A 20,878-nucleotide genomic window follows, 5' to 3' on the forward strand; every position below is an offset into this window, starting at 1 on the left:
GTGTATACGGATGAGGAGGGGCTGACGGTCAGGCAAGGCCAGGTAAAGCTCACGGGTGGCAGAGGAACCCCCTGGACTCTGACTCCCAAGGCGGTGCCGTCCATGGGAGCTTTATCCTCCGGGTCTGGTCCTGGAGGTGGGGAGCAGCGTGGGGAGGGGGGACGGCCATGCGGTGGGCAGGGCGGGTGGGAGCACCCACAAGCAGACCTAGCGCCCCCACTGGGTGCTTGGTGACCCTTGCCCCTCCCATGGGACGCCCACTTGCACCGCTGTGATTTTGCTCCTGGCCAACTAAAACAAAAACATTATTTGTAAACATCCAGTATCTACAGGGCCCTGAGCTCGAGTTTGGGAACACAAAGCCGTGATTCTCGTCCTTGGAGAGCGCAGCGTTTCTAGCAAGGTGGGCGAGTCCACCAGCAGCCGAGAGGGGAGGCATGCTGGCTAGGGCCGCCACCCAGGGCCCTGCCGCGGGAGCAAGGAGCAGGCTGGGGACGCAGGCTCTGCACGGGGGATCTCTTCTTACTGGCTCGAGGTCACCCTGCATTCCTCTTTCTCCCCCAGCATCCAAGCGGTCAGTAAACCCTCCGGCCCTACCTGCAGAGTGAACCCCAAGCCCGACCACTTCTCCCCATCTCCACACCATGGCCCTGGCCCCAGCTGCCATCGTCTCTGCCTGGACACTGCGCGGGTCTCCCCGCCACCCCGGGTCTGCTCTGGACCACCCACCACCCTTCCCTCACGGCAGCCAAACCGAGTCTTTGAAAGGGGAAGTCGGACATCAGACGGCGGCTCTCCACACGGTGGACCAGACCCAGCCTGTGGCGTGGCCACCGAGGCCCTGTCCCTTCGACCCTGCCTGGCTCCAGCTCTGTCCCTTGGTTCCCTCTGCCACACGCACGGCAGCCCTCTCGGGCCCGTGCAGCCCCTCAGAGTCTGCACTCAGTTCCTCCACCTGAGCGCCTCGCTCTGACGCCAGTCTTGCTCCCCTGAATCCCTCAGCTTTCAGCCCAGTGCTGCGTCCTCAGAGAAGCCTGGACGAGCACAGATCGGGGCGGTCTGCCCACTCGCCCTCCCCAACACGGCCCTCGGTGGTGTCATCTTCACACCGCCTGATGGGACCTTAGTGGCTGGCTGCTTCCTGCCTGCGTCCCCACGGCCGTGCCGGCTCCGGGAGGGCACAGGGCTTCTCCGTCTGCCCACGGCTGTGTCCCAGGGGCCTGGTGCAGTGCCCGGCACACAGGAGGTGCTTCATGAGTAGTTAATGAACATCTCCAAGGTCTCTCCCAACTCCAGCGTCTATGGCAGTCGTACAGTCCTGATATAACTGCTTCCGCCTCTTCAACTCCCCAATCCAAAGCCCGGTGGAGACCACGCTCCTCCACGAAGCCTCCCCAGCCTCCGCCACGCCTCTTGGCTCCCCTCGTCCTCGGACCCTGGCAGCCATCAGAGGCTCCCCCAGAATGGTTGGTGCTGTGCCACTGTCTGTCTGGTGTCACTTTTTTTTATGTGTGCTTCTTAAGTTTAAGTCCCTAGTGGCTATTACGAACACCTGTATGCTCATGCAAATACATTAATAAACTAAATAAAAGCAGAATTAGCTGCCACTTCTCTGGGCACTGTTTGTTTCTCGCTGGTGAGCTGAGGTCTGTCTGCTACGAGGGTGTGCCAGCCTGGGCGGCTAAGTCAGCTGGTGAGCGTCTGAGGTCAGGCAGACAGGGAAGGACCCCGGGGCCAGCGCTGGCTTCCCGGCCCCTTTGTGTGACTCAGAAACAGGCTCCTGCTCTGGGTGTCCACGGCCACCCCAGGGCCAGCACACTGCAGGCTGGAGTCCACTCCGCCACACACCCTTGGGAGCAGGGAGAGGGCAGAGGGCGACCCCAGGAGGGGGGACCTTGTGCTCCCTGGTGTCGGCCCTCCTCTCTAGGGTCTGGCTGGGGCAGAGCAGGAGGGAGGCTCGCCAGTGCTGCCCGGCAAGGGGCATCGTGTGAACCGGGCACCACAGCCCAGCTGCCCAGAAGGGACGGGTCGGGAGGACAATGGCAGATGAGGCTCTGCGCCTTTCTCAGTTAGGAAGGAAGAGAAGCAGCTGGGAGTGAGAGATCGGCCAGATGGAGGTGACAGCCAAGTGCCCTTCAGAGGGGTCTTTGGGAACTGATGCTCCTTACTCTGACGCCAGTCTTGTTCCTCCAAATCCCTCAGCTTTCAGCCCGAATGTTGTGTCCTCAGAGAAGCCTGGACTGACCACACACCAGACAGAGAGTGGCACAGCACCAACCATTCTGGGGGAGCCTCTGATGGCTGCCAGGGTCCGAGGACGAGGGGAGCCAAGAGGTGTGGTGGAGGCTGGGGAGGCTTCCTGGAGGGTGGTCTTGATTGGGCTTTGAATCGGGGAGTTGAAGAGGCTGTAGCAATTATTTCAGGGGCAGGCAGGGGAGGGAGGAGTGGGCAGGGCAGGGAGAGCTGGGAGGCACAGGCTGACTTCGCCTCTGGGGGTGGGGGATGTATGGAGCCACCAGCTTTAAGAACGGCTGTCCTGGGTCCTCCTGGTGAGAAAATGGAAACTGGGATCGTGAGCAAATGGGACCACAGGGCCGGCTTCAAAGGCCTGAGTGGGGGATGGCAAACGCAGGACAGCCTCAATTAGCCACAGACCAGAGGTCTCAGTGCAAAGGTTCAAAGATGTATGGGACCAAGGGAAACAAAGGCTGGGTCTGGAGGAACCTAGAGAATCCAGGAAGGGACATACGCTAAAAAATCTATGGAATCCCGAGGACCCCGCAGAGTGTGGGCAGAGCCTTTCAGGTGGACAGATCAGCATCCCGGGGCTCCTCGGAGCCCTGGACAGCTACGTGCTGGGCCAACCGGGAGGCACTTCTAGGATGGCTGACATGGTGAAAATATCCTCATTAGTTCTTTTTTTCCTTGACAGTCTCTTCTTTGATTTCATTAGTTCAACAAAGTAGAGAACAGCCGGGAGTGTAATATGCAGAATAATAGAATAATAGATGCAAGAGGTGTGTCTGGCCCATGGCCACGCAGAACAGACAGGCATGAGCTTGGCTGCTGCTGGGTGCCTGTGTGCAAAGACCCGCAAACCCTGCTCTCTCCTGCTGTGTGCGGGGAGGAGGCATCCTAGGGACTGGCCTGCTGGGACAGACTTTTTGCAGGGCCCAGAGGGATTTGTTTTATTAAACTTAACATGTACACAGAGTAGAGAGATTCCTATGGTGAACCTCCATTTACCCAGCTTTGACAACTTTTTTTTGGAGACAGGGTCTCACTCTGTTTCCCTGGCTCAAGTGATCCTCTTGCCTCAGCCTCCTGAGTAGCTGGAACTACAGGCACAGCCACCACACCTGGTTAATTTTTCTATTTTTGGTAGAGACAGTCTAGCTCTTGCTCAGGCTGATCTCGAACTCCTGGCTTCAAGTGATCCTCCCACCTTGGCCTCCCAGAGTGCTGGGATTAGAGGTGTGAGCCATTGTGCCCTGTGGTCGACAACTTTTGACATTTTGCTGATCTTGTTTCATTTGTCTTCTCTGCCCCCATTTTTTTGTTGTTGGAGTATTTCAAAAGCAACTTTTAAACATTTTAGACTCAGTCCATAAACACTTCAGCTTTTAAAAACAGAACTACAAAATATTATTATACCAATAAGATTAACACAAATTACTTAAAATCATTTAACTCCCAGTTCATATTCAGTTTTCCTCAATTACCTTGAAAATGTCATTTTAAAGTTTATTGTTCAGGATCAAGACAACATCCTCTCACAGTATTTGGGTGACATTTCTAGTAAGTCTTTGAAATTCTGTAAGTTTCCCCCAAGAAGGGTTTTTAAGACTTCAAAAGTCTTAAAGCTCCTCACATTGGAAAAACCCTTCCTGCTCTTTCCATCCGCGCCCCAGGAAACCACATCCTCTTTTCCTCACAGGAGGAGGGGGCTGAGGATGAGGATGGCGTGACCACGGGGAACCTGCTTCCCAAAGACCACAGAAGAGCCCACTAGCGTCCTTGCAGATCTAGCAGAGAGTCAGTGGAGGGAAAGTGACTGGTTCTCAGCCACCTAACTTGGTTACCAACCCAAATATAGCCTAACCTACACAGAGAGGGGCATGTCGGTAAAACCAACAGTCCCTGACGGCATGTTTTTGCCTTCAAGCTTGAAGCTGGTGATGGTATCTGCAATTCTAGGTCAGAGAAGGCAAGCCCAGGGCGTGTGCAGGGCATGGGATTTCAGGAAGCAAGGGAAGTGACTTCTGGAGGGAGGACCTTTGACATTAGAATGCTTTAAAAGGAGACTGCCTGCCGATTTACGTAGCGGGCAGAAGCATGAGACGGAGTCGGGAAGAGCTCTTTTTGTAATGAGAGGCCTGAAAGCATTTTCTAAAGCAACAAGTGGGCCATCTGTGTTGGCAGCTGTCCCTGCACTTGGTACTGCCTCCTGCACAGGGGATAGGCAGGCTTGGGACTTGCTGCTATTGTTAAGTGAGCACAATGCTGCGACACATGCTGAACTAATACATTATACAAGTTAATAATGATTTCACACGTGATATAATCAAACCTTAAATGTATACAGAACCCAGCTTGCAAAGGACATGAAAGCACTGCTCAGACGTGATCTTACCATGAGGAGACCAGAAGCAAAGCTGTCACCCAGGTGATAACTGGTAATGCTTCAATGTAGAGACAGCAGACATTTCCCGGTGTCAAGCGACACTGGAGCCACCTGTCCCTAATCTACGCTACTCTCCTCTGGCTTTAGAATCCAGCTCTCCACCCCCAGCTCCCAATCTCAGAGTCAGGCTGTGGGGCTGGTACCTGCAGTTTCTGGGTTGGGGTAGGGGCTCTTCTCCTCATTTTCACTGGGCTGGAGCTCATCCATGTTGATCTGCGCAGCCAAGAGGGGAAGGAGGAAGAATCCAGTTAGGCATGTTCCACAGCTTGAGGCTTGGAGAAGCCTTTACATTGCATTACAGCCAGGGGCTGAGCTCAAGAATGTGTCCTTGTCACTTTGCACGTCCCCTTCCAGACATCAGCAGAAGCCTGAGATGGCACCGGTCTGCCGTCTCTGCACCCCCGCCCCACCCTCCTGTCACCCCCAGGGGCTTCTCCCATGGGGGTCTTTCCTTCTCTCCCCCTGTCCACAGGGGCTGGCCTGGGAAGGCTGTGACCTCCCTCCCTCTGCACTGGCCCCCGGCTCTCACCTTTGTGGCAGGCGGAGACTCTCCGTCAGCCGTGATGGATTTCAGCTCAATCTTCTCCTCCTTGGCTTCCTCTACCGCCGGCTGCTCCATCACCTCTAGTTTCTTCTCTGGGCTGGCAGTCCTGGCCGGCCAGCAGGAGAAAAACAGAAACCAGTGTTTACTGGAGTCGTGGGGAACAGTGCAGAAGGCCACTGCCCTGTGGTCTGCTGGGGGCCAGTGGGGGCAGATTCCCTGGGACTGTGTCCCTCTTCCCCAGGGCACTGCGTGTGCAGCCGTCACGGGTGCTCGGGGCTGCACTCCGCCTGCCCTGTCCGCACTCCATCAGCCTCTTGCAGCTTCTCAGCCACCCCAGGCCCCAAATCAGAGGAGGGTGATGGGTCTCATCCAGGACTGGTTCCTGGGGGAACCCTGCTAGGTACCCAGCAGCTGCACAGCCTGGGACTGTCCTGTGTAGACAGTGATGGGAACGATGCAGGGCCCAGTCTGGCCTTCTGAGCACCGGGAGGAGCTGTAGCAGCGAGAAGGTGACACTATGCGAGCTGGGCTGTGCCTCGCCTCGGAGCGGCTGCCCTCGTCCTCCCCGACCCTGTTCTCCCACCACCCATCACGGCTTCTCTTCTCAAAAGAGAGCCCCTCAACTTCCTACACAAGTGGGAGCACAGCACACTGCAGAGACTGCGACTCACAGTGGTCCCGAGGAAGCAATGCCTCGCCATCAGGAGAGAGGCCCCACCTAGCGGGGGGCCTGCGGGGGCGAGTGTCCACACCTCTCTTTACTGCCAGTGGAAGTGACAGTCCAGAGCGGGGCCCCTGGGGCCCTGGACGGGGCAAGCTTAGCGGGTTACCTGGCCAGCTTCTTCCTCTCCTTCTCTTCTTCCTCTTCCTTTTGGGCAGATGTGAGGCTCTCAGCATCAGCCAGGTTGTCCACAGCAATGGCCAAGAACACGTTCAGTAGGATATCTGTTTGTGTCCATTCTTAAAGAAAACGACCCTTGGCCTTGGGGTTTTGGTGGGCACAGGCACAGGGAGGGTGTGGGACAGGCAGGCAGAGCTCCCCAGCAGAGGGAGCTCTGGGGTGGCCACCTGGAGGGGCCCCGGCTGTCCCTTGCTTCTGTGTCACCCTGCTAGCTACCTGGAGCTCTCTGAAGGGTGGAGACTGGCTGGCGGCCGGAGTGGGCGGGACGAGGCGGCAAGCCCTGCCTCGCCCTCTAATTGCTGAGTTTCATTTCTGGTGTCCCGCTGAGAAGCCTGGCTGTAACTGGCATTATAGACAGCACTGTCTCTAGCAGGATGCAGAGGGCTCCTGAGAGCGGCTCATCGTAACGGGCGCTGAGGCGGCGGCCTGCTGTCCCTGCCAACTCGTGCCGTGAACCGCACACCCAAGACCCTGGGCGGGTCTGGCAGGGGCAGCAGAGCTCGGGAATTCCTAACTGAAGCAGCCACTTGCCTGTTTCTCCCTGCCCTGCCTCCCCCTCCCCCACACAAACACGTGGGTCAGACAACTGCGGACTGGGAGAAAGTGCACGGGTCTTCAAGTTTGCCAAGCTGGCTCCAGCCCCTGGCGCCCGAAATCCGCGCTGTTCCACACAGACGGAGCGCAGGCCCAGGTGGGGGGGGGGCGAGGGGGGGTGGGCGCTGCTGGGCACCTGCCCCTGGGCCCCAAGCCGTGCAAGGGGCTTTGTACACGTTGTCCCATTAAAACTCCCGATGCCCCCTTAAGTAGCAGGCAGTACTGTTGCGTTACTGCATTCTGCAGACCCTCCAACGTGCAGGAGGTCGCCCGGCTGGTAAAAGGTGACGCCTAGTCTGTAGGCGCCGATGATGGCGTTTTCTGCACTACCTTAGCTGGGACCTGAGCCGAGTCTTGGCCCAGAGCTCTTCCTGTCTCCAGCGGCTCTGGGTGCAGCTCTCACGGGCCTGTGAGCAGGGGAAGGGAGACGCACTCGTGGCTTGTGACCCCAGAAACCCCCCTGTGGCCGGGATGGGGAAGGGTCTGCCCAGCCCTGCCTGTGACTAGAGTCCTGGGGGCAGCATCAGAGAGGGCTGCCGACCAGAAAGCAGGGAGGAGGGCCGAAGGTCGTTTGGAGGCTGGCGCTCACCCTCCTCCTCTGAGCACCCTACCTCTAAGCAGAGGCACCGGCCTGGGGAGCCCACCCAGGTGCGCCCGTGAGTGGCTGCACAAGCCACACGCCAGGGGGCGTCCCTCACCTAGATTACAACAAGAACGCGCCTCTGGGAGTCCTGCCGCGTTGCAGCCCTGAACGGTCTGGAAGGTGGACCGCACCCACCCCAGAGCTGGGCTTCCACCCAGACCCGCCTCTGCCTCCGGTGTTCTAGGCTGGGCCCTGCTCCTCCCCGGTGGCCTGGCGGGGGCTGGCAGGGGGCGGGGGCTGTGGCGGGCAGCCGAGCAGCCCCAGCAGGACCCGGGGCACACACAGGGCACTGTGCTGCAGGTGGGGGTGGGGCATCGGGGGTGGGGAGGCAGCTGCAAAGGATACAATTTCCACAGATGAAGAGGATGATGAAGTAAATACAGACTAACATCCCTGGAAAAGAGGGGCCGCCATAAGCCATGATCCCATCATACATCACCGAATTCCAGTCCTCCCCGGTCAGGATCTGAATGACACATTCCCACCAATAAGGGACACAGCGTTAGACCAACAGCAAACCCCAAAACCACCCTGCCCTGCCCACTATGTTCACAAAAATGTCCAAAATCTCTTTTGCGTCTTTCCCTCCTCCTGGCCCCCGATTCTCCTCCCCAGGGGCTCTGAGCTATTGACCTGGGTGAGTTTGAGCCTGTCCTTAGACAAAAATGCATGGCCACTGGCATGGTATTGTTTGGGGGTGACCGAAGGGCCTGCTGCCTCCCACGTGTGTGCATGACTGCAGTGAGCCCATCCTCTGGGGCGGGGAGGCATCGGAGCCCGTCACAGCTGCGGACGTGCTCGCAGAGAGAGTGACCTGCGAGTAGCACCAGCACTCTGCGAACTTTAGTCACCAGGGCGCCATTGCGCCATCTTGAAGATTTTGGCAACATGCTCATATTCACTTTTATCTATAAATCTACTTATCTACTTTCAAACTTAAATACATTTTACTTTAACTTTTCCCTAAGTCAAAATATCTGTGAAATCACAAATTTGATGGGCCAGTTACATTTTTTCCATGGACAAGCATGGTGGGTGGGAAAGACAATGTGTCATGACCCCCCCACCCCCGGACCCCTGATGAGTGCAGTCTGCTTTGCTTTGTTTATATTTTGGGCTTTCATGACTAAGAAAGCATTCTGAACGCTCGGAGTTTTTCCCCCCCGAACGTCCACCCAGCAGTGGCATTCCATGGGGCATGGGGTGGGGGAGGCTACAGACAGAACGTAGGACTCTCCTGGCAGGGGCCCCTCCAGGGCTGACCTCGGCTGGCTTTGGCTGCCCAGTGAAGGGTGCAGCTTCCCACCCCTGCCCTGCCGACCTCCCTCCAGTGCGAGCCCCAGCAGAGAAGAGTCCGTACCTGAAACACAGTGAGGAGGGACTGAGGGAAGTTGTCAAATGTGCTTCTGCGGGTCTGCATCTCATCAAAGTTGAACTTCCCTCCAAAGAGCTGCATCCCCAGGAGGGAGAAGATGATGATGAAGAGGAAGAGGAGAAGGAGCAGGGAGGCAATGGAGCGCACGGAGTTGAGCAAGGACGCCACCAGGTTGCTCAAGGAGTTCCAGTACCTGCGAGCCAAGGGGAGGAGGTCAGCACCTTCCCTGGGCCTTCCGTCCCTGCCCCGCTCCCTCGCCCACCGCCTGTTGCCAGTGCACGGGTGGATATCCACGCCCCACTGCCGTCCCCTTCCTGGGGCGGGTGCTGGTCAGGTGTGAACTGGGCCGCTAAGCTCCCTCAGGTCCCAGAGTCGGCGGCGTGGGACGGGGAAGGCAGGGGCATTGGTTTGAAGCCCGGGTGCCGACCTAGCTCTGCTGGCTGCCACTGCTCGTGCTTTTGAACACGCCACTGAGCTTCCCTGCTGCCTGCATCCCTGTCTGTGAGGTGGAGACCACGCTGGCACATGCTGCCCTAGGTTACTGGGAGGACTACATGCGATAACCTAACCTGCCCAAGGCCCCAGTATAGTGCCTGGCACACGGCTGATAAAGGCCAGTAGTTACTGTTGTCACCGTTGGTCTTCAAATAGGGAAAAAAACACAAAGCATTTTTATTTTCAAGAATGCCGTCTGAGCCCGGCCCGGGTGGCAGTGGCCAGCAGAGGTATGAGTTAGGTCCCTCATGGGCTGCCCCAGAATTGGTTTTTAAAAGGCCTTTCCTCTGGAAATTCTGATTCAGTAGCCATAGTTTGGGACCCTGATATCTGTGTTTTTAACAAGCGTCCCACAGGATTCTGGCCAGCGGCGAGTCTGGGAGAGCCCGGGCTGCGGCAAGCCGGGGGCTCCACCGGGAGCGGAGCGGGAGCTCTGCCCTGAGCAGCGCGGGCCTTGCTGGATCGTGGGGAAGAGGTCCCGGGCCCCTCTCCACTGCAAATATAGAGGCCCTTCATCGTAGCCTGGGGGACCCCCTTTTCTTGGGAAAGTGCGAGAGGCAACGGCTGCTGGATGCGGCTTGGGCAGCCATGCAAGGGTCTGCTCAGCGTCGGGGGGTGCCCTGCACGGAAGGGGTGGCGGCCCCAGGCAGCAGGCGCAGCCCCTCTGGCCCGCCTGCCCACGAGTCACGTCGGGGGGCTCCCAGCTCATGATCGGTCCACACAGCGGATCGCTGCTGCTGCTCTAGTGAACGGCCCATGGCTCTCCAGAGAAGGGGTCTGCATCAAGTGACAGAAGCAGCCGGGCCGGCAGTGTGGATGGTGACACGACCGTCTTCCCAACCCGTCCTCTCACACTCCTTTCTCCTTCGCAGCCCTTCCCCTCTTCTGTTCTGCCTGCCAGCCACACCCTATTTGAAGAACATTAGCATGCATTTATTTGTATCTGTTGTAGAAATGCTCTTAAGTGTATTTCACTTGCGAAAATACGCTCTAAGTTTTAGAGGGCAGAGCCCAGAGGTTTCCCCTCCATCTTCCCCAGTCTTTGTCCACAAGTAAATTCTGTATGACCCTGTATGTGAGCCAGGCTGCCTGGGGCCCCGTGGGCTGGAGCTGCAGTGACCACTCGCCGCAGGACGGTAACCTCCCTGAGGGTGGAGCACCCTCTCCTCCCACACGGACAGCAGCGTTGCCAAGCCTGCCCAGCCCAACACCGCTTGGGAGTGTTATCATTTCCTAAATCCTGATTCCCAGGTCCCAGCCCAGAACCATGAAGTCCTGGTGTCTGGCGCTGGGACTTGGTGGCCCTCACCCAGCCGGCCCAACACTTGCCGTAGCTGGGAGTTAGGGACCAGTAGCTTCAGAGTATATTTATCGTGAGAATCTCCCGCTGTGTCAGCGGGAGAGTGTCTGCAAGTGCACTGAAGTCACAGATCCCCCTAGAGATCCCTGTGTGCGTAATTGTCACAGAATGTTCTGGAAAAGTCTCCATGGCCATGGAAGGCTGCAGCCTTAGTTTTCATGAGGTAAACCGCTATGAGGGACCAGTAACTCAAACCAGGCTTATGGCTGAGATTCAGATATGTCTGACAGCCCCAGGGATCCCAGCAGGAGCCAGATAAGGAGGCCCCAACTCCAGAGAGAAAGTCACCATAAGTGGGACAAACTCTGGCAGAATGGCCCAGATGGGGACAGAGATGGAAGGTGAGGTGAGAAGGACATCTCCTGACGGAGGAGCCCCTGGGGCGCCTGGGCTTGCGGGGAAGAGGAGGCTGTGGTAGATAAACAAATCGAGTCATCTGGGAGGAGAAGTCTCTTCCGGAAAGGTTGTGCATGGAGCTGTGTGACAGCCGTAAGGTTGAGGGGCCACCAGTGGGGCCGAGCATGTGATTAAAGTGCCTGCCCAGGCCCCTGCCTCCCTCAGCGGGTATCCGGGGCAAGTCTGGGCTTCCCTTAGTCAATCGGGTGGCAGCCCACAACATCCAGACTGTGGGATGACAGAACTCCTGTCCCCCACCTGCCACCTTCCCCAACTCAGCCAGTGAGAACCGTAGTTTGTGGCTTAAGCTCAAATCCTCAGAGCACTCCTCTCTCTCACACCCCACATCAGCAAATCCTGCAGCTCCATCTTCAAATACATCCTGAATCTGGCCATCCTCCATCACCTCCATCACCCGGCCCAAGCCACTGGCCTCTTGCCCTCACTGGCTGCCCTGCCTGGACTATGGCTCCCTGCGGCTGCTCTCCACACCACAGCAGCAGGTCCTGCCGTGATGGAAGCCACACCAAGCCTCCAGCCTACTTAAGCCCTTCGGTCACTGCACCTCCTCCTCAGGGCAGAAGCCTGAGTCCTCACGAAGGCCTGCAGACCTTGCTGAGTCCAGCCCCACTGCCCCAGGCAGCTGGCTACACACCGCCTGCCTTGTCCTCTCGGGCCTCCTCGCCGTCTCTCCAGCTTCCAGAGCTCTCCTCTGGGCCCTGGGGTCCTGCTGCGTGGGCTGTCCCGCAACACCGCAGACGCACACAGCTTGGCCTCGGCCCCTTCAGGCCTTGGCCCACAGGATGCCCGGCTAGGGGGGTCCCACGCCACCACCTCTCCACCCCCTCACCCTACTTCTTCCTAGATATCAGCTGAGACAAAGAATTTAAGAAGACCCCAAAGACAATCACAGGAACAAACAATCATTAATAAAAGGAACTTAATTAAATTAAAAAGCTGCTACGTAGCCAAGGAAACAACAGAGCGAATAGACAACCAACAGAATGGGAGAAAATATTCGCATGCTATACATCCGATAAAGGGTTAATAACCAGAATCTACAAAGAACTCAAGCAAATTGGCAAGAAAAAATCAAACAACCCCATTAAAAAGTGGGCAAAATACATAAACAGCTTTTCAAAAGAAGATAGACTGATGGCCAATAAACATATGAAAAAATGCTCAATGTCACTAATCATCAGGGAAATGAAAATCAAAACCACAATGAGATATCACCTAACCCAAATGAGCATGGCTTTTATCCAAAAGCCCCAAAACAATAGATGCTGGCGTGGATGCGGAGAGATAGGAACACTAATACCCTGTTGGTGGGACTGCAAACTAGTGCAACCTCTATGGAAAGTCATATGGAGATTCCTCAAGGAACTAAAAGTAGACCTACCATTTGATCCAGCAATCCCACTACTGTGGATTTACCCAAAGGAAAAAAGTCATTCTATCAAAAAGACACTCGAATGTTTACTGCAGCTAATTCACCATTGCAAAGATGTGGAATCAACACAAGTGCCTATCAATTCATTCGTGGATTAGTAAAATGTGGCATATGTACACCATGGAGCACTACTCAGCCATAAAAAATGAATTAATACCTTTTGCAACAATCTGGATGGAACAGGAGACCATTCTCCTAAGTATTGCAAGAATGGAAAAACAAACCACATGTACTCACTATTAAATTGGAACTAACCAACCGATCAGCACTCAAGTGCACAGATGGAAGTAAACTCAACAGAAATTGGGCAGGTGGGAGGGGGGCGGAGGGGATGGGTGAAATCACACCTAACAGGTACAATGTACACTATCTGGGTGATGAGTACACTTACAACTTAGACTCAAGCAATACAACAGCAATCCATGTAACCAAAACACTGACACTCCCATAACATGCTGAAATAAAAAAAAAAGACAAACGCAGAAGCTGGTTGTTTGTGCTATTTGTCTTCAACCTACTGTTGCTTCCCATTCACCAGGGGCAGAGGTGGGCTGGGGCCCATGGCTGGCCTGCCACCTGTCCCTTCTGTGCCTCTGGAGCAGGATCAAGAGGGCAGAGCTGGAGTGGGGCCTGGCAGCACGAGGGTCCACCCCGCACATGCGCATGAGTGGGGAGGTGCTATGGACCCTCCAGGAGACTGGACTGAGGAGCTGCCGAAATGATGGGGTGGCCAGCAGAGTCCAGAGGAGAAGAGTGGGCTTCTGAGCCTAGTGTGGCTTGGCTGATGGCAGGGTCCAGGGTGGGGGTGTCATCTTCACTGAACAGAGGAGATTTGTAGGTGTCCAGTGGCAGCCTTGGAGGTGGTATGGTGACATGAAGTGGCTGGCAGTCTGCAGATCCTTACTCTCTCTTGTCATTACTGTCACCTGACTCTCCCTGGCTGACACTGCTACCGCCTGAAGGTGCTGGTCGCCTCCTGTCCCAGAGCTGCCCTGCACCTCAGGGAGATTCGCGAGTGGCAAACTGGGGGGTTAATGGCACATTAACAATCAACTGAGGCTGTTCTCCTAATTGATCAACAATATGAAATACACACGCTCACACTCTCAAAAAGAAAGAGCTTTGGAGAGAAGTGAGCAGCATCAGAGGACGGTGTTTAAGGTCTTCTGGTTGCAGACATCACGGAGCAATGGAGAAAGCAACGTGGCTCTCTGCAGAACAACGCACACTCCCCACGCACACGCACGCTCGTGCTCAGCCTCGGGGTGCAGTGCCGGGAGCACCCCACACTGCACGGTCAGCCTTCCGATAACCTCTCCTGCCCATTCTCCTGCCCCGTGGGATCATTCTCTCCAAAGTGCGCGTTTTTGTCCACCCGTGCCCCATCCAACCTGCCCAGATCACTGTTTTCTCTTGAAAGTTCAGCGCATGTGAGAGTTTTGCCTGGCCCAGTTCTTTGCTATCCCAGTTCTCACCCCCGGCCCCCGCCTTCCCTTAAGTTCTCTCTCTTGCTGACCTCGCTCCGCTTTGTTACCTCGTCCCTCTGCCTCTCCGGGTTAAGTTGCCACCATCTGTTCAGGGACACTTTCATCTCCATTTGTTTTCCCTTCTCTAAGTCTGTCCCCGGGCTTGGGGCTTTGTGGAATTCTTCCTCCTCTTCTAAAACAGAAAGTACCCTGAGCCTTCCTTGAACTGGGACATTTCATCTCATGAACTTCTTGCTTCAAAGGGCTCAGCCTGGCTCCTTTGCCTTTATCCTGGTGCAGAGCCGAGCCCTGAGCTTGCTATAAATAAGAGATCTTCAAATAACAGCACCGATCGGTTTCAGATGCTTCGCGGATGCCGCACCCTGCTCCCTCTGTGCTCCAGAGAGGGTCACAACTAAAATTATGTCTGCCCTGACCGTTCTTGTCCTGAAGGGTAAAAAAAACCTCTTAGCTTTGGTGGCAAGTGATCTATTGTTGGAAGAGTATTTATAAAGCAAGTTCCATGCAGAAAATCTGTGCATAGGGCTTTGTGGATGTGGGGGGGGGCAACAGGGTGAGGAGGATGAGGGCCAGGTGAGACAATCTGGGGGAGCAGGTGGAATCCACTCAGGGGTGAGCTCAGCCTCGCCTCGCCTCTGCCGGAGCCAGCCACAGGGACACAAGCGGAAGGTGTCCTCGGACCAGAGCTTTGGTAGAGCTGAGCCCTGGTCCCTCAAGACACAAGGGAGCCTGGAAGGCTGAGTGTGACGAGAGGTTGAGCTGGCATCCGAGGGGCCAGGAGGTACCACACAGAATTCTAGATTATCTTGGTCAAGGCCTGGGATGGCCTGGAGCCACGGCCCCATCTGCTGGGTCAGTTCCGGCTGGCACCTGGCCTTGCCCCTCCATTCTAGCAGGGCTGGGAAGCACATGTTATGTTTTTTACTTTCGAGTCAAACCCTGGCTTGGCTAACAAGTTTGAAGGTCTTATCTCCCCTGTTTGTGTCAAATGCTTTGGTCACCCTGAGAACAGAACTTGCACAGGGAGTCAGACCTGGTCAGCCGGCAAGGAGCTCTGGCCTGAACCTTGGGGTGGCCTTAGCAAGGTGCTCCTCTGAGCTTCTAGACCACGGGGCTGCTCAGTGTCACCCACTTGGCCCCACAACCACATATGTGTCAGGTTAGGGCGGGAGCACCCTCGCCTGCATCGTCCTAATCCCCAGTAGGTGACGTCAGTCCACCACCGCCCCAGAGAAGGGCCACCCTCATGCTGACAGCCCAGCTGCAGGCTCCGAGGTCTGAGCTGCCTTCTCCACAGGCCCTTGCCCGGGACATGGGCACATGCCACATAGACCTCTTTAATAATGGCCCTTAATGAGCTCAAGCCACCATGCACGGGCGAGAAACCTGTAGCCTCAAGGCCACATGTGGCCCTCCAGATCCCCAAGTGTGGTCCCTCGACCAAATCCAAACTTCACAGAACAAATCCCTTTATTAAAAGGATTTGTTCTGTAAAATTTGGATTCAGTCAGAAGGTCACACTCAAGGATCCGGAAGGCCACATGTGGCCTCAAGGCTACAGGTTCCCCAGCCCTGCCAGGGGCCCCAGAAGAGTGGGCGGGTGAAGGTGCTGGGAAGAGCTGGGGAGGGGTGGGGCGGAGGGCGTGGATCTGATGTCATGCAGACTCTGGTGGAGAAAGGAGAAACTCAGAGCCTGGAGGATGTGCAGAAGGCTCTCACCTGGGGCTCGGTGGAGCCCACGTGTGGTCACAATGCAGAAGTCAATCTCTCTGTGCCCATCAGCCCTAGCTCTCGTTTCAGGGACGGAGCAGCAGGGAAGGAGAGCAGAAGTACAGAGGGGACAAAGGTGTGAGAGGGAACATGGCAAGTGCTGCAGGGACTTCGTGGTGTTTGAAAACCAACTGTATAAAAAATGAGATGCAATTATTCAACTGGAGTCACACCCAGATTTCACCCTTCTGAACGAAGCCTTTCTTCCTCCCATGGAGTGCGGTGACAGGCTAGGCTGCCAAGGAGCAGACAGACCAGGCACGAGTCTTGGCAACAGTTACAGCCCCATAAACACAGGGCCTGATCCACCATCGGGCTGGAAGGCCCACTGTCACGCGTAATGTACTCAAAGACGACGACGATTTTGGCTGTGTGCGCCTCTCCATGTGCCGGGGCAGCAATCTTGTCCTTCTTATTGTGCAACTTCCCACCCATGGCCCCGTGAACACTCAGCAATTGAGTGACTTACAATCTACTACCAGGTTCCTGGTGTCTTTTCCTTCATGAGACGCATAGGATGGACGGCATTTGTACACACAGTACACTCCCTAGGTGTTCTCAGATTTTGACAAAACACAAAGATGTAACTACGCTAATAATTCATTTTCATCATAATGATATACCCAAGACCTCTGCTCCCTTCAGGCACCCTGGGTGAGCTGTCAGTCCACCTTGTCTTGACCATTCATAAAAGCATTTGGGAATGCCAGTGACCAGGAGTGATGGTGTTACAAGGACGATATTAAGTTTATTTTATTTTATTTTAAGAAATCATTCACAGACTTAGGTATTTTGGCTCCTAGTAATAATAAGTTACTTGGTATACACTGTTCAGCTGCTCTGGATATATCAGTGTCTCGTGACCTCATGGCTGAGAACCACTGATACAGATCAGCGCTGCCGATTCTTGGACATGGGCCCTGGGGAGGGAAGGGCAGCTGGGAATTACTGAACGTGATCCACGAATCCATGTACACACCAGGCATTATGGACCTCTAAATAAACAGCCTGTCTTGCATTTACATTGCCACTTTTCATATGTATACAGATATGTAGGAATTAATAAAATTCACATTCATTTGAAAGCCTTGAAGAATTCAGAGTAGCTCTTACCATTATGTGCTTTCTCAGCCGAGAACTATCAAAAGTACCATCTGGACATGGTTAGGGACTAGACTACAGAGAAGACAGAGCCGGAAGAACCAAGTTTTGCAATCACATCTGAAGGGCCATACTGTATGACAGGAAAGTGGACCAGAGACACAGCAGGACATCAGGCCAGTGGCTTTTACAGCGGGGGGGCTGGACCACTAGCACGGACCCTCCAGGAGCCGCTGGCCAGAAAGCTGGAGGCCAGCCCCTTCGGGAGCCCTGCCGAGCCTGAGACCCACAGCCCACGGTGAGAGCGCTCTGCCTTCCGCACCTGAGCAGCAGCGAGGTGCTGCCAAGAGGGAGACACGGAAGGACCACACGTGGATGGCCCAACTCCAGCCTCAGTTCATGGGACCGCGGCATCCACTCTCAGCCCACATTTCAGGCATTTTCTTGGTCACTGGAGTGCACTGTGCTCCCAAGGCTGGGTGTGGAGATGAGGTACGTGGGATTCCTGAGCACAGTTTTCTCAGAGGGCTTGGGGATTTGAAAACAGGAAGACGATGGCCTTTGCTAAAGTAACTTGCAAGTAGACAGTGAAATCCTGTTCCCAGTTTCATGCGGATCTGAAAATACTATTAATACTACTGCTTGTGGAGGGACTACGGGAAGTTCTCTACGATAAAGATAGATTTTGAAAAATGGTTTCTTGGCAATATTTTTAGATTAGAAATAAATTGGTGATTAAAAATAGAATGAAAGTTAAATTTCTTCAAGATGCCATAACAATACCTAGCAGCAAGATTTCTTTTCTATAAAAATCTAAAAAACAGAACCCCAAACACGTGGACTTTCAAGAATTATTTAAGAGGCCCTGAAAACTCCAAGTTAAAAGCAGATTTTTCCAGACTCCAGGAGGAGCAAGTAGAATCAGCAACTATCTAACAATGAGAATCGGTACGTAAAGATCCTTTACGTTCCGTCTCGAGCGCAGACAAAGCAGTTCAGCCTATCAGGGCTGCTGCCCGCAGCGGTGGTTAGGGGCACGGCACCTGCAGTCAGCCAGGCAGACCCGCCTTGTAATCCCAGCATTACCCTGAGCAGTTTGTTCCTAGCTTGGGCAAGTGACCTAATTCTCCAGGCCTTAGTTTTCTCATCTGCAAAATGGGAATAACAACAATAGTACCTACCCTACCTGTATCCTCTTATTGGCACTTGTGAAGATTAATCAAGCTAACATACGTAAGCTTCCAGACGGCCCTATCTGGCAGAGTCAGCACCGACCATGCTAATGGTTATTGTTACTAGTATTTCTACTTTTCCTATAAACCAAGGATTTTCTGTAATGCTGACATATTCAAGGACATTCAGGAAGAGCTCTTTTTGGAGGGGGTGGAGGGGAAAGAAGTTTGTTGCTCAAGAGCATTAAACCTGTGGATTTAGATTCTACATGTCCTTCAAGTCCCTCATCTGATATTAAACCCTCCCCAAAGACTTGCTCCTGCTCCCAATTTCCCACAGCAGGTATTTTGCCAGCTCATTTTATTCTGTCCTAGATTTTCCTTTCACCTCATGTGCACAGAGGTTCCATCTCCCCGACCAGACTCTAAATTTCTCCAGGGTTCAGTTCACGCCATACGTCTTATTTTTCTGTCTCAGAGCTTGATGCCTAATATGCACATGGTGGGTAAATAATTAAGAATAAGACTATTAGCTCTTTTCTCCTTCTTCCTCCTCCAATAATAGCAACCTTAATAATTAATAAAAGCTCTGGTCACTGAGTGCTTCCTGCGCCTGGCACTGAATGGAACATGCCGAACGCCTCGCCTCCCCTGACCCTGGACGGCACCTGGGGACGTGCGCCCTGGGCAGTTGCCGCGAGAACTGAGAGAACAGTGGGACCTGAGAATGCTGCGCGGGCCCCGATGACACTCACAGCCACACCCAGGACACTCTGAGCAAGGTGGGGTGAACTCCAGGTCCTTGAACAAGGGACACCAACCTCCACCCCCTTCTCCCCCAACACAATGGAATTGTGGTTTTAGTGCTCCTGGTACCAAAGATCGCCCAACGCAGAGGTTTTCTGGGCTTGTGAAGTAGAGATACTTAAGGACGGGGGCTCATACTTTGAAAGGGGGTTCACAGTGTGAAAAACTCCCTCCAGGTGTTTCTGATATGTCTTCCAAGGATGACCATAACCCACAGTAAGAAATAAATATCGTACTGCAAGTCAGGTATACATCTGGAATATTTTCATGAAACAATGCCTAACGTTCACGAGAGGCTTTCTGATGTTTTTCTGTTCTACTTAATTTTTTCATTAAAAATGATGGTTGTGAGAATGTGGGGCAATTGGAATGCTTATACATAGCTAGTGGACATGTAAAATGGTTCAGTCTGGAAAACAGTTTGACAGTTCCTCAAAATCTTAAACACAGAGTTCCCAAATGATCTAGAAATTCCATCCCTAGGTATGTATCCCAGAGAAATGAAAACACATCCACATTAAAAACTTCATATGAATGTTCATAGCAGCATCACTCATAATAACCAAAGATGGTAACAGCCAAATGTCTATCACTGAAGAATGAGTAAGCAAGATGTAATGTATCTCTACAGTGGGATACTATTCAGTCACAAAAGGAACAGAGCGCTGACACGTGCTATGACAGGGATGGCCCTTGAAAACATCACGCTAAGTGAAAGAAGCCAGTTATGAGAGACCACATAGTGCATGATTTCGTTTATATGAATTGTTCAGAACAGGCAAACCTACGGAGACACTAAGTCAACTTGTGGGGGAGGGAAGGGGGGAAAGAGGGGATGGGAATGGAGTTTCTTTTGGGGCTGATGAAATTTCCTAAAACCAGAATGTTTTATGGCTGCAAAGCCCTGTGAATGTGCAAAACCCCACTGAATCGCACACTTAAAGGGGTGAACGTATGGTACGTGGACTGTGTCTCAGTGAGGCTGACGAAGGGTGACGGCTTTGTGATGGATAAATCGGCTTCGCCACCCTCACGGGCCACCACACAGCTGAGAACTGTTGTCCCATGTGCGCTGCCGCCGCCCGGCCTCTCAGTGACAGCTGCTGCCCGGCCGGGGGGAGCCGCAGCGCGGGGCGGGCGAGGGACAGGCGGGCGGGGGCCTGTGGCGGGGACGAAGGCCGTCTGCGGCACGTTTCTCCGGCCCGTCCGATCGCGGCGGCGTTTGCGGCAGCACAGGTCCCACTAAGAGACTGCGTTTCTCCGCCTTCCTCACAGCAGCGGCGGCCAAGAACAGAAGCCCTTGGTGAGATTTCTGGGGAGGTTTTTCCCTCCCAATTCTTTTTATTGTGTTAAAATACATATAACATAAAAATTACCATCTTAACCATTTTTAAGTGCACAGTTCAAACGGTGTTAAATACATGCACAAAGCTGTGTGCGTTCACCAGCACAGTCTCCAGAACTCTCCTCAGCTCACAAAACCGTGCCCACTGAGCAGGGACTGCCGCCCCCGTGCCCAGCGCCTGGAGCCACCACTCCACTGTCTGCCTCTTGGATTTTGACTACTCTAAGTCCTCAAAAAGTGGAGTAATAGTGTTTCTCCTGCTCCTTTCACTTAGCATGACGTCCTCAAGGCACCCACATTATGGCACACAGCAGAATTTCTGTCCTTTCTAAGGCCAGATAATCCATTGTGTGTGTGTGTGTGTGTGTGTGTGTGTGTGTGTGTGTGTGTGTCACATGCACACCAGGTTTTGTTTATTCGCTCATCTGTTGATGGGCACTTGGGTTGTTTCCACATTCTGGCTGTTGTGAATGACCCTGCTATGAACAGGGATGTACAAATATCTCTTTGAGGCTCCGATTTCAATTCTGTTGGATGTATACTCAAAGGTGGAATTGCTGGATCATATGGTGATTCCATTTTTAATTTTTCAAGGACCTACTGTACCATTATCCACAGTAGCTGCACCATTTCACATTCTCACCAGCAGGGCACAAGGGTTCCAATGTCTCCACAAACTCACAAACACTTGTTATTTTCTTACTTTTCTTTTCTTTCTTTCTTTCTTTCTTTTTTTTTTTTTTTGGTGACA

At 53.9% G+C, this 20,878-nt stretch overlaps 1 protein-coding gene across 2 annotated transcripts in view; it reads right to left on the reverse strand.

The window, feature by feature from the left end:
* Positions 1-20,878, reverse strand: part of CACNA1C (calcium voltage-gated channel subunit alpha1 C) — a 581,627-nt gene that overhangs the window by 97,271 nt on the left and 463,478 nt on the right. For both annotated transcript variants that reach the window (XM_045554647.1, XM_045554646.1), the window contains 5 exons: positions 8,727-8,934; positions 7,712-7,832; positions 6,059-6,173; positions 5,214-5,334; positions 4,828-4,897 (listed from right to left, as the gene is read on the reverse strand). In XM_045554647.1, the coding sequence (XP_045410603.1) occupies positions 4,828-4,897; positions 5,214-5,334; positions 6,059-6,173; positions 7,712-7,832; positions 8,727-8,934 (635 nt within the window). The remainder of the gene's footprint in view (positions 1-4,827; positions 4,898-5,213; positions 5,335-6,058; positions 6,174-7,711; positions 7,833-8,726; positions 8,935-20,878) is intronic.

The sequence above is a fragment of the Lemur catta genome, chromosome 6 (assembly GCF_020740605.2).
Source record: "Lemur catta isolate mLemCat1 chromosome 6, mLemCat1.pri, whole genome shotgun sequence".
NCBI classification, from domain to species: domain Eukaryota; kingdom Metazoa; phylum Chordata; class Mammalia; order Primates; family Lemuridae; genus Lemur; species Lemur catta.